Source organism: Phaenicophaeus curvirostris, chromosome 16 (assembly GCF_032191515.1).
Source record: "Phaenicophaeus curvirostris isolate KB17595 chromosome 16, BPBGC_Pcur_1.0, whole genome shotgun sequence".
Lineage (NCBI taxonomy): Eukaryota > Metazoa > Chordata > Aves > Cuculiformes > Cuculidae > Phaenicophaeus > Phaenicophaeus curvirostris.
Genome location: NC_091407.1, coordinates 8,255,453 through 8,271,501, shown reverse-complemented (window position 1 = coordinate 8,271,501; position 16,049 = coordinate 8,255,453). Strand labels below are relative to the sequence as shown.

The following is a 16,049-nucleotide window of genomic DNA, read 5'->3' as shown; positions in this document are numbered from 1 at the left end:
TCTCTCCCTGACCACTGAGCAGCAGAAACAGGGGCATTTCTGAATGTACTTCAGGTGGTTTCATGCTGGTTTAAAGAAAACAAAAGCTGTTGATCTGAAACAAATCTCTGTCCCTTAGTGCAGAAGCCCACTAGCAGCACTATAAACATTCAACGGATGAAACAATCAATATTTTAAAGAAATAAGTAAAATTTCTCCCTATCTTCAGAGTTATTTCCTTTCTGGAAATTTTTTATACAATCTCTCAAATAATGCTATGAGGGACATCTTGGTTTTCTGGATTAATTGTGCAGGACTGTGTAAAAAGGTCTTTCAATTTTAAGAAAGGCAGAATGAAGGAGAATATTTTCAGCCTACAAAAAAAATCTTTAGTAGTGTTTTAGTGCTTTAAGTTTTGTGCACAGAAAAGCACAGAAGAGCCACATTTTTTTTTTTCTAATCTACGTGCCATTTGTCTCTAATTAGGATTCAACATCTGGACTATAAAAATACAACCATGAAGATGAAATCTATTAAAAAAGCAAAACAGAAGTCTTGAAGCCAAAGCCTTTAAAATAGTGGCTTGGGTCAAAAGCCTTCACTGACACAGCTGCTTTTCAAAGAATTGCTAGTAGCTTTTAGCAGGAGGGCAATTGCAGAGTAGTGCTCTGCACGTCCTGAGTTAAGAGAATACAAATAGCAGTCTGTGAGAAAACCAGACAGGCTAATGGCCTCTCCTCTCTGTTAACAGAGCAGGGCTGTTCAGAAATGTATGCTGGCTACGGTGGTTTTTGTGTGTTTTGCTTTTTGGGGTTTTTTTTTCCCTCCATGCTCCTTGATCAGCTGCTTTTTAAAAGCAAAAAAACAGTAATAGAGGAAACCGTAATGGAATTCTGTTCCGTGCCATCTTTTGCCCTTTTTTGACACATCACATATTTAACCAAGTGCCCTACTAAGCTAATGGATGAATGACATTTGCTACATTGCTCTGCTAGAGCAGATGAGTCTGATGTGTTCTCCGTTATTGGTAAATGTTCAAACACATGCCTTGCTTCCAGGGAATAGTTGGATCAGATCAAGAGCTCAAATCAACATTGAGGTGCTTAAGCTGAAAGTCATGATTGCTGCTCACAAGCTGTTGAGGGTTTTTTCTCTGAAAAAACAATATATTTATTGACTTGAAGGTTAAAAATCTTGGACTCCTTTTCAGACTAAGTAAGCAGGTGTCATGAACCAGGAGTGCTTCTGCCAATGGTCAGATTGCCATCTAACCTGTGCAAACATTGGTTTTTTACACTAAGAATGTTTGAGCAGCTTAGAAGTCTGTCATCTGTTTCCTTGCTGATCACACGATCTTCTGTCAGGCAAGCAGTTTTATTGCTCTTATTTCAGGCTGCCTGAAAATGCTAGAAAGCTACAAATGCTACACTTACTTATTAGGGTGAAAACCCCAAACATCAAATACTATGCAAATTATGCATAGATGATATAGAAAAATTCTAGATGTAATTAATTACCTTTAAGCCATGTTTTAAGCTCACAACAAACATCTGGACTCAGACTGAACTTTTAAAAGCAAGACTCAAAGCCCAAGATGACACAATACCAATGCATCTTGAATCAAATAGAGGAAAATAACTGAATACAGTACTTTCGTGTGTAACATAATCCATGTATTTTTATATGAAAGATTCTGGATTACATTTTTCTTCCAGAGTTCGCATAGTTAGTACAAAGATTTCTACTGGTAACCCGCTAATTTAAAAACAGTAGGGTAGCGTGTGCGATGGGCCATGCACTTTTGCTTATCAATAAAAATACTGTTTGTTTTCACGGCTATTTCTCTTTCTAAATTCATCCGTGTGTCTTCCAGGTTCCTCAGAGACTGTTCGGATTCCAGCAGTTTTTTCTTCAGGGATGCAGTGGACTCTGTTACTTCTTCAACTTCACCGACCAACCTGAACAGAATTACATTAAGTAATTAAAAAAAATGAGCAGAAGCCAGTGTGTGTTCAAAAAGACCAATGAACTGTATTATCCCGAATAAAATTCAACAGCTATGGAATCATAATACCCAACCACTGAGGACCTCCAAGAAGTCCTACATACTTGGCCAAAAGCAAAGTTCCCTTGCATAGCTTTTATACAGAAGCCTCCCATGATTTCGATGGTACCAAGAATGTCTTTTGCCACTAAGCACAGTTGAACTATCCATCCTCACCTTTTTCCAGTCTGTAGGACACTTCTACTAAGAACTATAGGACAAAAATTGTTAGATAAACCACTCAGTTTGACTGGATTTCATAAAGCCTGGGTTTTGGTATCTGTTTACTGGTATTAAAACTCAAGCATTAAAGATGATACTTGCAGCAGAGATAAGAAAACAGCCTTCACTTTAAAAGCATATAAGCTTTTAAGGAAGCAGCAGCACACCATTTTACAAAAGCAGCAAATAATTTTTAAAGTGTGTGTGAGGGTTAGGTGCTTCACTGCAATCTGCTGGCAGAGAAGGCACATATTTACTTCCTGGGAAAAGAAGATCCTTGTGCGCTATGCAATCGGAGTAACTATAAACAGTATAAGCCTGGCAATTAAACACATGCCAATTCAGCAAAGGACTTGCACGTGTCCTTAAATCCCATTAAAGGCAGTGTCCATACTGAAAAGCTTCCACATGGATGATTTGCTGAATCAGGACCTTAAGTGAGTGTGCCTGAGATGGTATAAAGAATTTGAATTAACTATAACTTCTTCCTTGCCCTATAAAGAACAGCATTTTGCCTCTGAATGGCAGGCACCTTTGCTACAAGGATGTTGTAAGCCTGCAAAAGCCAATTGCCCACTTTTCCTAAGGGCAGGAAAAATGTGAAGGAGGAGAATCAATTACAAAGCTTGTAATGAGATCAAAGCTGACAAATGTGACACTTAGACCTTTAATTTGAAAGGATTTGCTGACCTCCCGTTTTAAAACGGATTATTACTGAAAATCAAATGCCATCGGCCTAATGCTTTGTTGTACTCAGACTCTGAACGTGTGCAGCCTATTTGCATTCTCAGCACTTGAAGCATAACTCATTCAGCACACAGTCCACCTTGTGGTGAACTGCTGACAGCAAAAGGGTTGCAAATCATTCACATGCTGTCAGGTTTTTTTGGATCATCTAAATCAAAAAGAAACCACATAGATCAGAGAAGAAAGCACAGAGACAAACTGCAGAATTGCCTCTATAGATAGTTTCTGTTTGTCAATACATTAGGTTAAAATGATATTTTCCTTACGCTATTACAGTCAACTGAATTATTTCAGACTTATATCACATTCAAACCTAGTAAAAATCTGGAGGGCATGTATTATCAATAAAAAGTGCAAAAGGTGTCTGGCCTCACTTCTAGGTAGAACAGACACCTTGGAGGACTTGTTTAATAGTGTTTACCTGAACTGTGCTTCATCTCTGCAGAGCTCTACATTGGGCCTAAAAGACCTGTCATACAGCCTTGTTTGAGCGACTTTCATTGGGGCTTCTTTGTCTTTGATAACTTGTTTGAGAGCAGCAATGGTAGTTTCTTGATCTCCAATCTCCTTAAGGGTCTAAAGAGGATAACCAAGAAAAAGAACTGTTTAAATAAAAATACACACCGTCTCTGTGCACGTTTACACCTGTTTATAGTCTTAGTGAGCCAGTTATAGTCTTGACCTCCTATTTGGCCAGAATATAGAAGGAATATAAGTACAGAAACGGAAACACTCTTATCAGATACTAAGCTGACACGGAATAGTGTTCTGTATCTGACAAGGACTGAGATAATTTTCCTGGAGGGTAAATTTACTGTGATCTTCTTAAACGAGGAGATCACACCTGTAGCCAACATTTCAAGAATAACACTTACTTTTTTCAAAGAATGCTCTAGTTTGCGTTTTGCTTCATCCAGCTCCTCACAGCGTTTGGCAAAAGCCTCATTAACAGCAGCACATTGTCGTCTCAGGTCCTCAGATGTGTCATGAAGAATATTGTCAATTAAGGCACGAAGATTGATGGAAGCCAGTTTTTCTTGTTCTGCCCTATAGATGTTGTCATGACTGAACTTGGCCCATGTCTCTGGTGTTGAGGCACTGTGAGAAGAGGGGGATGGAAAACAAATAGGAACTTCACACTTTTATTCAAGTTGCACTTAAGGAGAGAATCTGAAGCTGGTTTTCTCCCTGCAAAAGCACTGTCAACCTCTATTTGTTTCTCCTGTTGCATGCAGTCTAGGCTTCCTATGAAGGACAGGACTAATTCTTCATGAAATGAATAAACTCCCATTTGTCTTGTGGCTTCTATGGGAAGTAATACATGACACAAAATCATCCGAAGTTCCTCCATCTTTAACACTGCTAAGCCAAAAAAAAGCATACCTATACCTTTTTGTGCAAGCATAAGTAGTTAAGTCACCAGCAAATAAATCAATTAATATATTCAAGGTTTAGTGTGACTGCTTCAAACAAAAAGAAGCAAGACCTCTTGTTATAACTACAGAGCATTTGGGATACTGCATCATATCAATACTGCCTGAAAGGGGAGGGGGAAGTGGCAAGATTTATTGCATGCAACGATAATCCTCTCAGGAAGCGACACATTCACTTCCCAAAGAACAGCATGCCGGCCAATGTCAAACAGGAACTCTCAATAGGATTTAGATCAGGCTTTAAAAGTATAAATCCAGTTATTTCTGAAAAAAACTTCAACAAATTGCATACAGTGAACCAGCTTTGCCACCAGCGGGGTGCCATGCTGAGATGGTAGCACTGTTTTTACTACCCATGCAGCTACTTTACAGCTATAGAATCATAGAATAGTTTGGGTTGGAAGGGACCTTAAAGATCACCCAGTTCCAAACCCAGCCATAGGCAAGGACACCTCCCACTGGACCAGGCTGCTCAAGGCCCCATCCAACCTGGTCTTGAACACCTCCAGGGATGGGGCAGCCACCACTTCTCTGGGCAACTTAGGCCAGGGCCTCCCCACTCTCATGATGAAGAATTACTTCCTAATGTCTAATCTAAATCTTCCGTCTTCCTATTTAAAGCCATTCCCCCTTGACCTATCACTATATGCTGTTGTAAAAAGTCCCTCCCCTGCTTTCTTGTAGGCTGCTCTTCAGGTACTGGAAGGACACTATGAGGTCTCCCCAGAGCCTTCTCTTCTCCAGGCTCAACAACCCCAACTCTCTCAGCCTGTCCTGATAGCAGAAGTGCTCCAGCCCTCTGATCACCTTTGTGGCCTCCTCTGGACCCGTTCCAACAGTTCCATATCCTTCTTAGGTTGGGGATTCCAGAACTCGATAAAGAAGTCCAGGTGAGGTCTCATGAGAGTGGAGTAGAGGGGGAGAATCACCTCCCTTGTCCCCCTGGCCCCGCTTCTTTTGATGCAGCCCAGGATACAGTTGGCCTTCTGGGCTGTGAGTGCACATTGCTGACTCATGTCGAGCTTTTTGACAACCAGCACCCCCAATATGAAATTGAATGTTCAAAGAAGCAGCAATTACACCTGTGCTTCAGAGCAGTGGTATAGCTTTCACTGACACAAAGGATGCATTGTATATTACCAGGATTATTTGTGGAGTATAATGACCATAGCCGCTCACCTCTCTTCAAACCTCACTGCGCCAGGATGGAACTGAATGTTGGTGCTCTGGTTACTGTATCTTTCACATTTATCATCAATATTGTACGTTTCGACTTTGTTTGACCAGTCCATTTCACAAATCTCTTTGTGATCTCGATTTATTCTGAAAAATCATCATTATCACACACAATTAGAGGAAAACAATACAGTTAACAAAACTATCACAAACGTTTGTAAAGCTGGGCTCTGAGCCTTTGTCTCAGAGTTACAATAACACAGCAACCCTGTGTTATTCTCCTAGCCCTCCTATCTAGCCTTCCAAAGACTGTAGTGCATAGACAGTATAATTTGACCTGGGAAGATACAGGTATAATGATAGCCAGAGTTAAAACTGTTGTCTTGTTGTCAATTAAATGAGCCACACATCACCAAATTAAGTGAAATGACTTAAATTACAAAAGACACTGGTTCTTATCAACTGTTAACACCAGATGTCACTCTCACCTAAGGAATTAAAAAGACTGTGCCAGCAGATAAGAGTAATAAAATGATCTTAAAACAGTTATAAAAAGCAAAGCCTAAACTCAGTAGATCACCTTTATACTCTAATTGATGAAACAGAACTACTTGGAATTATTTTGCATTTATAGACATTCTTTCTAAAAACAATATTGCATTTCATCTGGTAGAATAGTACAAATTTAACCACAGTAAAAAAAAATAAATTAAAATATCTAAACTTCCCCCAGTTGCCTCATTCATATTGATGCACCTTAGGATTCAGGTAACATCTTTCCAAGGGGCTTGTAATAAATTAAAACAAAAGTTCCTTTTGAAATGCAATGCAGTGAATATCCATACTGATACATAAAGTAGACTGAAGCTTTATATCTTAAGTTTATAGTGATACCTGGTGGCAAAAAAAATCATCTTGAATAGGTCCTTTGATCAGAGAAATTATTTTAAAAGAATGTATACTACAAATATACTCTAAGGTGCAACAAAGTAGAGTGATATCCAGGTAATATTCTTACTGCACTTGAGTTTAGTGTTGGCAAGTTGGAGAACACACTGGTACACACTGGAACACACTGGAAGTCAGGCCTGAAAATCCAAGGCATGGCTTTAGGGCATGACTCTTCTCTTACAGTAGCCTACTTGAAAATCCTGAAGTTTCATCACTGAGTGTCTCTTTCCAGGTTTAAATGGAATTCATGTCGCTCATAAGCTTGGCATGGGTACGAATTTTACTGACTGGGAGTTGTACCCCTATATGTTTGGAATCATTTGGCTATACGAATTAGCTACTAAGATATCATGAAAAATGTCTTACCGCATCTGGTTGCCAGCTTGCATCAAAGTTCTTTTCAAAAGCTCCTGGATATTGCTGATGAGTTCAAGTTCCTACATAAAAACATTGAGAGTTCTGTGATAGGCAGTGCAATAAATGCCATCATGCAGAGCAATTTTATTTCAGTAGTTTTGGATAAAATAACTTAAATCCTCCACTCATTAATCATTCCTACCCTATTATTGCAAGACAAAATCTTCCGAGAGTCAGCAGATAAGAGGTAGCTGAGCTGTGTGTCTAAGGCAGCAGCAATACTTGAAATACTTCTAAAGCCTGGGGATTCATTATTTTCATATTGCACATATATTCTATGAAAAAGGCTATGTTCTATCAGATTAAACAGAATATCTGGATTACTTGCACAGTGTTGGAGTAAGGAAAAACCACACTCAGTGGGAGACCAGATTCACTGCCTTGCACAAACCCAAGGTACCATTTTAAAACTGGGTAGGACGCTGTCGGTCCTGCAAGCACAATCTCAGATGTCAGAGTCTGCTGCCTTACACAGGGATGTGATACAGCAGATCCACTTCTCTGGCAAGGCACTCCCTTCCAGAACCTGCTGATATCCTTGCGGATATCTTCAGAGTCCCTGCCTTGTTCTGTAGTAACCGTTTTATCTGCATGCAGGGCAGAGGCTTCCTGTCAGATTCCTGCACATCTCCAAACCCAGTTTCTCTGAACTATGGAGACAGGGTGCTATTTAACATCAAGGAGTTGCAGCATCAAAATCTTCTGTTTGCCTGGCTCCTTTGAATGCTCTGTATTAACTAAAAATAGAAGTTACTACTCTGATTTAAACAGCTATGTTCTGCTTCAGTGGGTATAGGGGAGCTGTCAGGATATAAACCCAAGGACGCTTACACCTGCAATTTTTTTATTAGATGTATTTATTCCAGAGCTCATTTTGCCTCTGGCAATAGGCAGAGAATAATCTCATCTATGCAGTGTTGTTGGAGGGATTAATCTCTGAGATGCAAGACATCGGCTGCTCAGAGTCATGAAGCTTTGCCTCACCTCAATAATGGATCCAATGCCTGAAGTTTCTGTTCAAGCTGTTTTTAGCAGGAATGTTCATTTCAACACAAATGTGATCAAATAAAAAAACCCAAAAACATACTTTCTAATAAGCTCTTGTTGAACAAAAAGTGCCTGGTGCTCATTTCTAACTGCACTAATGCTGTTGTAGGGATTAGCCATCAATGCTCTGTGGAGTGACTTTCCTAACCCGGTGATTACATATTATCATAGAAAAGCCTGTCCAGCAAGCATTTTCTTTCTCTCTTTTTTTTTTTATTTAAATGAATTTAATATTTGAGGCTTGGATATTAAAAAGAGGTTCTGCATAGGAAAAATTAATTAATTTTGCTGGTTTACATCAATGGCAGTTACTGATGACAGCTCTGGGAGTATATACTTACTAATAAATTTTACTCCCAGAACAGTGCTGGCACTCGTTGATCCTTGTGCTGGTTTTGACAAATAAATGAGTGCGTACGTCCCTGCAGTGTCAGTTTCTCCATCATAAGAAACCAACAGGGACCGTGAGAAAGATAATTTTATTCTAAATGGAAAAGGACAATCGTGATTGGAAAGTAAAGATTATTTTTAAGGCTCTAAAAGAACAAAAAATAAATAGATAGTGGAAGGTATTGTTTTACAAACCGTGAGAACACTAAAACTCATTTTCTGCAGGGAGGAAGTATTGTAATGGCTGAGCTGCCAAAATAAAAAGTCAAACGGGTTTAAAGGATTAGAAAGATCCAGCACTCACAATTACATTTACAGTAATTGAAATTATTTTGTGTTGGGTACTCAGTCTCCATGTAAATAAAGCGACAATTAATTTCCTGTGAGTAATGTGCACAATTTTAAATGAGAAAAGCCTTCGTTTAGCAGTTAAGGTCTCTCATATGGAAAAAATGAAATAGTGCAAAAACAAAGAATTCCCTTGTTAAATGACCTAAAATAAAAATCAAAAATTGATTCCCTGTTAGGAGATGTGCATTCAAACATGACTTTTAAAACTGAAGATACAATTGTGAACATTAATGGCAGTCTAAGGCCAGTTAGAGTGAATGAGCAGGCGTAAATGACAATGCATTTTCAACATTTAACTACTAAATGATTTCTCCTAACTTTTAAACCAGTTAAAAGTCAGACTACAGCTGGGAGGAGCTGTGGCACTAGGCTGAGGATGAAGATCCTTTGAGCTAGGTCCTTCGGTCCTGGCTGTGCTGTCAGACATCACAGTACGATCCCACCCGCTGCCCACCGATCGCTGTGGCAGGATTGCGGGACAAGCGTGGGAGAAGGTCCATGCTGCTTCATGCTGCCAGGCAGCACCACCTGTAGAGCAGCAGGAGCTGGGAATGTCAAATGCCACGGAGAGGACTTATAAAATGCCATGTCTGCTCCTCCCCATTTTCTCTGCGGAGTAAATTCCATCAACAACGACAGCAGAGAGCAGCAGCCAGGAGCACAGCTCTTCCAGCCTTTGTGATGGCAGTCGTACAAATGTGGGTGGCTCCACATGAAGATTCAGAGGGCAGGTCTGGGTTTCACTGAGTGGTAGAATGAGTGTCCTTTATTAGTCTGTGCATAGAATCATGCAGGCAATTCATTTGAAAGCCCAGTCTGCAGTAAGAGAGGAAGAGCGTGTGGAAGAGTTTTAGCAGCTAGCAGCAACTCTGGTTCAGAGGACAGCATTAACTGAGATTTGCATTTCTTCAGTTCATGATAGGGCCTTTCTTTCCCCTCCTTATTTTTCCCATATATGTCTTCATGATCTGTCTATTAAAATAAAATACTGTCAAATCTGAAGTGATTTGGCTACTTTTCAGTTGTCTTCTCCCCGGTTAATACTAATAATAAACCTCTATTATTATAAAAGGTTGTTAACAGGGAAAGAACAGTTTATAGTTTAGCGTGCCATTTATTTTATTACAGTATTTAATGTTTATGATGCAAAAGTTGGATTTTCCTTAAATCTAGTGATAAAACCATCCCAGTTCATGACTTTGTAAGTGTCTAATTAATGGTGCAAAGAAAATGTTTAAGAGCAGATGTTTGTGCCTCCCATGAATTTACAAACTCAGTTTTTTTTGCAGCCTGTCTTTTTCCATCAGGGACTTGCAGGTGTCAGCAATGTCTAAATACAGCAGCCAGGGCCAGAACAATGCAGCGAGAGAGGAACTGGTGGAACCCCGTGAGAGAGGCTGTGCAGTCGCCCTTGATTACAAATCCAGCTGCATCCGTCCATCAGTGACAACATGACAACAGATGTCCTACACATCAGCGCAGCAAATAAAGCAAGCTGGCTTACAAATCTCACTAGATTTAGCGCCCCCTGACAGCGCCTAACAAGAAGAATGTTATTCATTACAGCTGGGAGTGAAACCAGGTAACAGTCTTCAAAATCTCAGCACTGTGACTGGCCTTTTTCCTGCTGGTCTCCAAAAGTAACTTCAAAATCCACAAACTGCAGATCTTGAAAATAAGCAGTGCACTCTTAACTGAGTTGTCTATGTACAGGACTGTCCTATTGTGCACTGGTTCACTTGGCTAAACTACCAATGACAGGGTTTGGAAATGGTATCCTGTAGTTTTCCTTGTTCCGTTATTATAGTTAGCAGAAATACATTTGCATGTATCCTTTCTCCAGTTTTTTAAACCTAAATTTTACACAGCTAACAGGATCTTGGCTTGTCTTCAGCATCAGGGAATAGCTGGGGCTGACTTCATTGTTGAAGCAAACACACAGCAAGTCAACACTCTGAGTCTAGGGTAAAAAATGGCATAAACATAAGTACATCCACTTATTCCATAGTTATATGTGGCACTCAATTAATGAGTCTGGACACTGCAGATGTGGAAATAAGCTTGAAATGCAGTATACATGCAGCTGAAACGTGATTTATTGACAGCATATCACCACGTGGCAAGTCCTTTGCTGGGGCATATATTTTCAATACTAAATGTGTACACATAAATGTACTAAAATGCCATTACATTGATGTAAAGGGGATTGAGAAGAGTTGTCATAGGGGTTTTGAAAGTAAAAACCTCAAACAAAACAGATGCATGTACTGATGTTTATGAATTCAGCTATTTCCAATGCAGCAGCACAAAGAAATAAAATTATTCTACGTGAGAGGTTTTATCTTCTTTTTAGTCATCAAAGATCCCTCTTTACTGGAAAAACAACTGTGTCCTCTTGCTCCTTTTTCTTAACCAGAACTGCATTAAGAAAAGATGAATGTGCTGTTAAGTGAAGCCAAATGAATAGCTCAGTAACAGCTGATTTTACTATGCATGCGAGGAACCTTCACTTAAATATCCTTATCCTTCATTCCAGGAGTAGTGGTGGGACATATCACAATAGGTGATCTAAATATGACTCCATGCTGCGAAGCGAATAGGACAGATGAGCTGGAACCAAAACTCTCTGAAAGAAACAGGTAGCATGCCAAAAAATAGGAAACCCCAAATGCATAAAATCTTCACCACAGACATTTCCGTTTTCTTTGAGAGTAATTCCTACTGAACAGATAATAAAAGTGCAATTACATGCATTCAAAACTGCTTGTCTATGTGTATTTGATGTTGACTCTTCCAGTGCCAGGGTGATTATCTTGGCTGTAGGAAATCGAAACTGTTCTTCATTGCTGCAGAAAGCTGAAAGCAGGAACAAAATCTATATTGTATGAAAAGCTTTTCCATGACTATGTGAAAGGCAGTCCCTTGTCTGGACATGTTCTTCTAGCTGCAGATTCTCCTGCGCTCCTGTCCATGGCAGGAACATGGCAAAGATACCAGAGAGCGATGCCAACACAAGCTTTGGCTGCTCGTAGGAGAGAGAGAATTTCAAAGGAATGAAAATGTCCTAGAATATCAATTAACTGTGCAATTAAAACTGCAAGAAAAAGAATGTCTGTTTCTGACACAGCAGACTTTTGCAAACTATTTCTTCTTTTTGTCAGTTTTTGCATGTGAAGAGAATAAATCACTCCTGATCTCCCTTGCATTCCCATTTCTTAATGAGTTAAGATTAGAACGTGATTGGACAAGTAAGTAGCATTCAGAAAAAGTATGTGAGTGCTTCAGTGATAAAACTTGCATAACTCCTCCAAATAAGCAAATATAACACAGATATAATACCAGGGAACTAGGCCATTAACTGAGAAATCTGCACAGTGAACAGCCAGAATTCATGGAAGAGCAGCTCTAAGTGTCAAGAATTATTAGTCAGTTTTGGAGAGTAAGAAATACAAAGTACCATCTGATTTCTTGCAGTGAAAGAGGTATTAAGTGTAGCTGCAGCTTAAAGAGCTGGCAAAGCCACAGAGGGCACATTCTTACATCTATTTGCAAACATCCCTGCCATAAAATCCATTCCACTGCGAAAATGGGAAGGATTTCCTTTGATATTATGTACTCCTCTTCCTTCTGCACTGCAAAGGTCATTGGCATGGCAACAAAATCTTCATTTCTCCAGAGTCCATCTGCTGCTGGTACACACGCCTCGTCTGAAGTCACATCATTCCTTTTTGATGACATCCCACTTGGCTGCTGACGTTCTGTCGTCACAAGCAGACAATCACAATTTCAGGTGAAGCAGATGGACTTCTGAGCAATGAACAAACTATTCTCTGAGATCAGGAGGAAAGAAATACAGTGGAAAAATCCTGCCAGAAAATGATTTTTTTTTAAAAAAAATCATACATTTCACAGATTTCTCTAAGACATCAGCAGCTGATGAAAATAATCTGAACGGTAATCTGAATGTGACAGTTCACATACTGAAATATCCTATACACTAACTCTCATGTACATTTTTGACTGAAACAACTTCTTAAATACTGATTACAATTCAGGAGTTGTACACAATTCCTAATCAAAATATTGTTAAATACTATCACATCATCAACTATGTAGGCCTTTTCAATATTTTTCTAACAACAAATATTTATCATCTGGTTTAATCAGTACCTCACCATGAATCAACTTGCATAGGATTCTGGAAGCCGCGGGGAAATAATCATTGATTTATTTGTGGGACACTAGAATATGTATCATTCCAGAATGAAAAATGACTCAGAATCTGTTCTCTGTAACATGTGTAGCCAAAATAATTACATCAGCTTTGAAGGCAATCTGCATGCAGTATTGGATCTCTGTGACAGATAATGAAGTGTCAGCTGGAGCACGGAGTCCTCTATGGGATGAAAAGGAGCAAGCGAATGTCAGGAGTCTTGGGTTTGTTGAAGTCACGCTGTCAGAAACACCATCTCTCTGTGCTCGCCCCAGCTTGCCTGGAGCTATCAGCTCATTACACAATTGTACACTTTGGAAAGAGCCGTGCTGCTGTTCTGCAGGATGTTTAAAATGAAGTTTTGTGTTGAGACATTGTAGTTTGGTGTTCGATCACCACCTCATCATGAACCTTGGCAAGGTTACAGCATCAGACTCAGTAGTCGGAGGTAGTGGCAAAGACTGCTGGATCTGGACAGCTTGAGCACAGAAACAGGCAAGCAACATTTCACTGGGCCAGAACAGTCTGCTTATGGGCTACTACTGCCTTTTTAAAGTGCCACCTTCAGAGATTATGGGACTTCAGTCCAACTGGAGGCTGGAAGAAGTTTAATGCGAGAATTGGATGCCCATCTTTGTTCAAGAAACCTCTGTTTTGATTTTGTTTGGTTCTGGTCTGAGGGGATCAATCTTGTCTGCTTTAGTCATACTCATGATTTTAAATTGTTTTTAAACAAAGGAAGGATTTTAACCAATCCTTCTTAAACCTAGGAGTGACAGACAGAGACCAGGCTGCCAGGAAGGGGCACTAAGAGGCCTAGTGGCAGAGGATACCTTCAGGAGCAACAGTTATCACCTACTGACCAAGTTGTTCATCATTTTAGAGACCAGGGCAGCACTAAGAGAGGGCTGCCCACAAACCTTAATGTCCTGCTCACCTTCAGCAACTCTCTCTCCACCTCATCACTGACCAGATCCGGGTGTTGCCTCCTCTCCCGACACCTCAGGTTATCGGTGGCAATGACATAGGGTATCTCGATAGCGTCAAGAGCCCTTTCCAGCCGCCGCTTCTGTGTTGCCAGCAGGCTGGTTTCAGCATCAAGCTCCTCAATCTCCTTCTGGAGCTTGACCTTCCATAAGTGTATGTCCTGCAGGCGCTGGCCCAGGGCAGCCGTGACGTGCTGCTGGGCACGCTGGGCAGCGGCCGTGGTGAGCTCAGCCAGCTCCTTGGCCTCGGCCCGGCTGCACTCGGCCTGCTCGCAGCCCGCGAAGGCCTTGTGGTACAGAGCCGAGTTGTTCTGCTGCCACTCATGGGGCAGGTACTTGGCTGTATGGTAGCCAACAGCGCCCAGGCCTCCTGAGGAGTCGGGCTCCGCGCTCAGAGTCATCTTCACGGGCCGGGCGGTGCTGGGCAGCGCCTGCGGCGCCGGCTCCTCGGCCAGCAGGTCCCCGGCCTCCGCCATGGCACCGGCTCCGCGCTAGGCCGCGCCGCGTCCTCGCGTCGCCACGGCAACGGCGGCAGCCAATGAGGAGGCGGCCTCGGGGGGAAGAGCGCGGCCCCTCGTGGAGGCGCAGCCAATGGGCGCGCGGGGCCGCCGCGAGGCCGCTCCCGATTGGGCAGCGCCGCTCCCGCCGCCGCGCGGCTTGTTGCTATGGGCACGGGGATACCCGGTGGGGAGGGGGGAGGCTGTGATGGCGGCCTCGGGGCGGGCCCTGGGGCGGGGAGGGGTGGGGGGTTTCCCTCGCAGGCTTTGTGCGTGTTGTGAGGCTGCACGCTGAGGTCGTAGGCTCATGGTGGCAACAGACAAGCGCTTTGAGCTCATCGAGGCCATCTGTACCTGTCCACTGCTAAACCACATCCCTGGGCACCTCAGTCATAGAATCATAAAAAAGTTTGGGTTGGAAGGGACCTTAAAGATCATCCAGTGTCCCCTCCCATGGGCAGGGACACCTCCCACTGCATCAGGCTGCCCAAGGCCTCATCCAACCTGGCCTTCAACACCTCCAGGGACAGTGAAGCCACAACTACCCAGGGCAACCTGTGCCAGGGCTTCCCCCACCCTCATGGTGAAGAATTTCCTCATGTCTAGCCTAAATCTGCCCCTTTCCAGTTTCTACCCATTGCCCCTCATCCTATCACTACAAGACTTTGTGAACAGTCTCTCTCCAGATTTCTTGTAGCCCCTTCAGGTACTGGAAGGTTGCTATAAGAGCTCATCAGAGCCTTCTCTTCTCCAGGCTGAACAACCCCAACTCTCTCAGCCTGTCCTCCTGTAGGAGGTGCTCCAGCCCTCAGATCGTCTTTGTAGCCCTCCTCTGGACCTGTTCCAACAGTTCCATAGCTTTCTTATGTTGAGGAGTCACCTGTCCTTTAAACTGCTCCAGGGATGGGTCTCCACCACCTCCCTGGGCAACCGCTTTGCCAGGTCTCTGTGCTGCGTTCGGGCTCCCCTTTGTGCTGAGAACTCTTCCTTTCCAACTGCCGCATGCGCATAAGAGTTTTCCCCATTCATTTTGGAAATACAAGAGCATTCTGACAGGACTTTGTCCAGGTTCCTGCCCAGCAGGCAGTGGAGGCGAGGGGCAGTCACTGCGTGCCCCTCTGCGTTTTCCACAAGGCCCAACGAGCCCCAAGAGTTTTATGACATTCAATTTAGCAGATTTTTGTGCCTCACTCCAGTTTTATACCTAAACATAGAATCACAGAATCATTGGAAATCACAGAATCTCAGAAATTAGTTGGGAAACCTCAAATCCTGCATTCAGTTTTGGGTCCCTCACGGCAAGAAGGACATTGAGGGGCTGAGCATGTCCAGAGAAGAGGAACGAAGCTGGGGAAGGGGCTGGAGCACAAGCCTTATGAGGAGCAGCTGAGGGACCTGGGACTGCTTAGCCAGGAGAAGAGGAGGCTGAAGGGAGACCTCCTCCCTGTCTACAGCTCCCTGACAGGAGGTTGTGGAGAGGTGGGTGCTGGTTTCTCCTCTCACTTAATAAGTGATAGGACGAGAGAAAATGGCCTCAAGTTGTGCCAGGGGAGGTTTAGACTGGATATTAGGAAACATTTCTTTACGGACAGAGTT

The 16,049-nt window shown here is 42.3% G+C and overlaps 1 protein-coding gene across 1 annotated transcript; it reads right to left on the bottom strand.

The window, feature by feature from the left end:
• Nucleotides 1–1,720: 1,720 nt before the first annotated feature.
• Nucleotides 1,721–14,432, bottom strand: TEKT4 (tektin 4). The gene is made up of 6 exons (XM_069870004.1): nucleotides 13,908–14,432; nucleotides 6,919–6,989; nucleotides 5,605–5,748; nucleotides 3,868–4,090; nucleotides 3,414–3,568; nucleotides 1,721–1,937 (listed from the first exon to the last, which is right to left on the bottom strand). The coding sequence occupies exons 1-6, from the start codon at nucleotides 14,430–14,432 to the stop codon at nucleotides 1,721–1,723; spliced, it is 1,335 nt and encodes a 444-aa protein (XP_069726105.1).
• Nucleotides 14,433–16,049: the final 1,617 nt, after the last annotated feature.

Coding starts and splice junctions, on each gene's coding strand:
- TEKT4 (XM_069870004.1), bottom strand. CDS start 14,432: ATGGCGGAGGCCGGGGACCTGCTGGCCGAGGAGCCGGCGCCGCAGGCG. Junction 6,990..13,907: donor TGGAGAGAGAGTTGCTGAAG/GTGAGCAGGACA, acceptor GTTTTTATGTAG/GAACTTGAACTCATCAGCAA. Junction 4,091..5,604: donor GCAGTGAGGTTTGAAGAGAG/GTGAGCGGCTAT, acceptor CTCTTCTCACAG/TGCCTCAACACCAGAGACAT.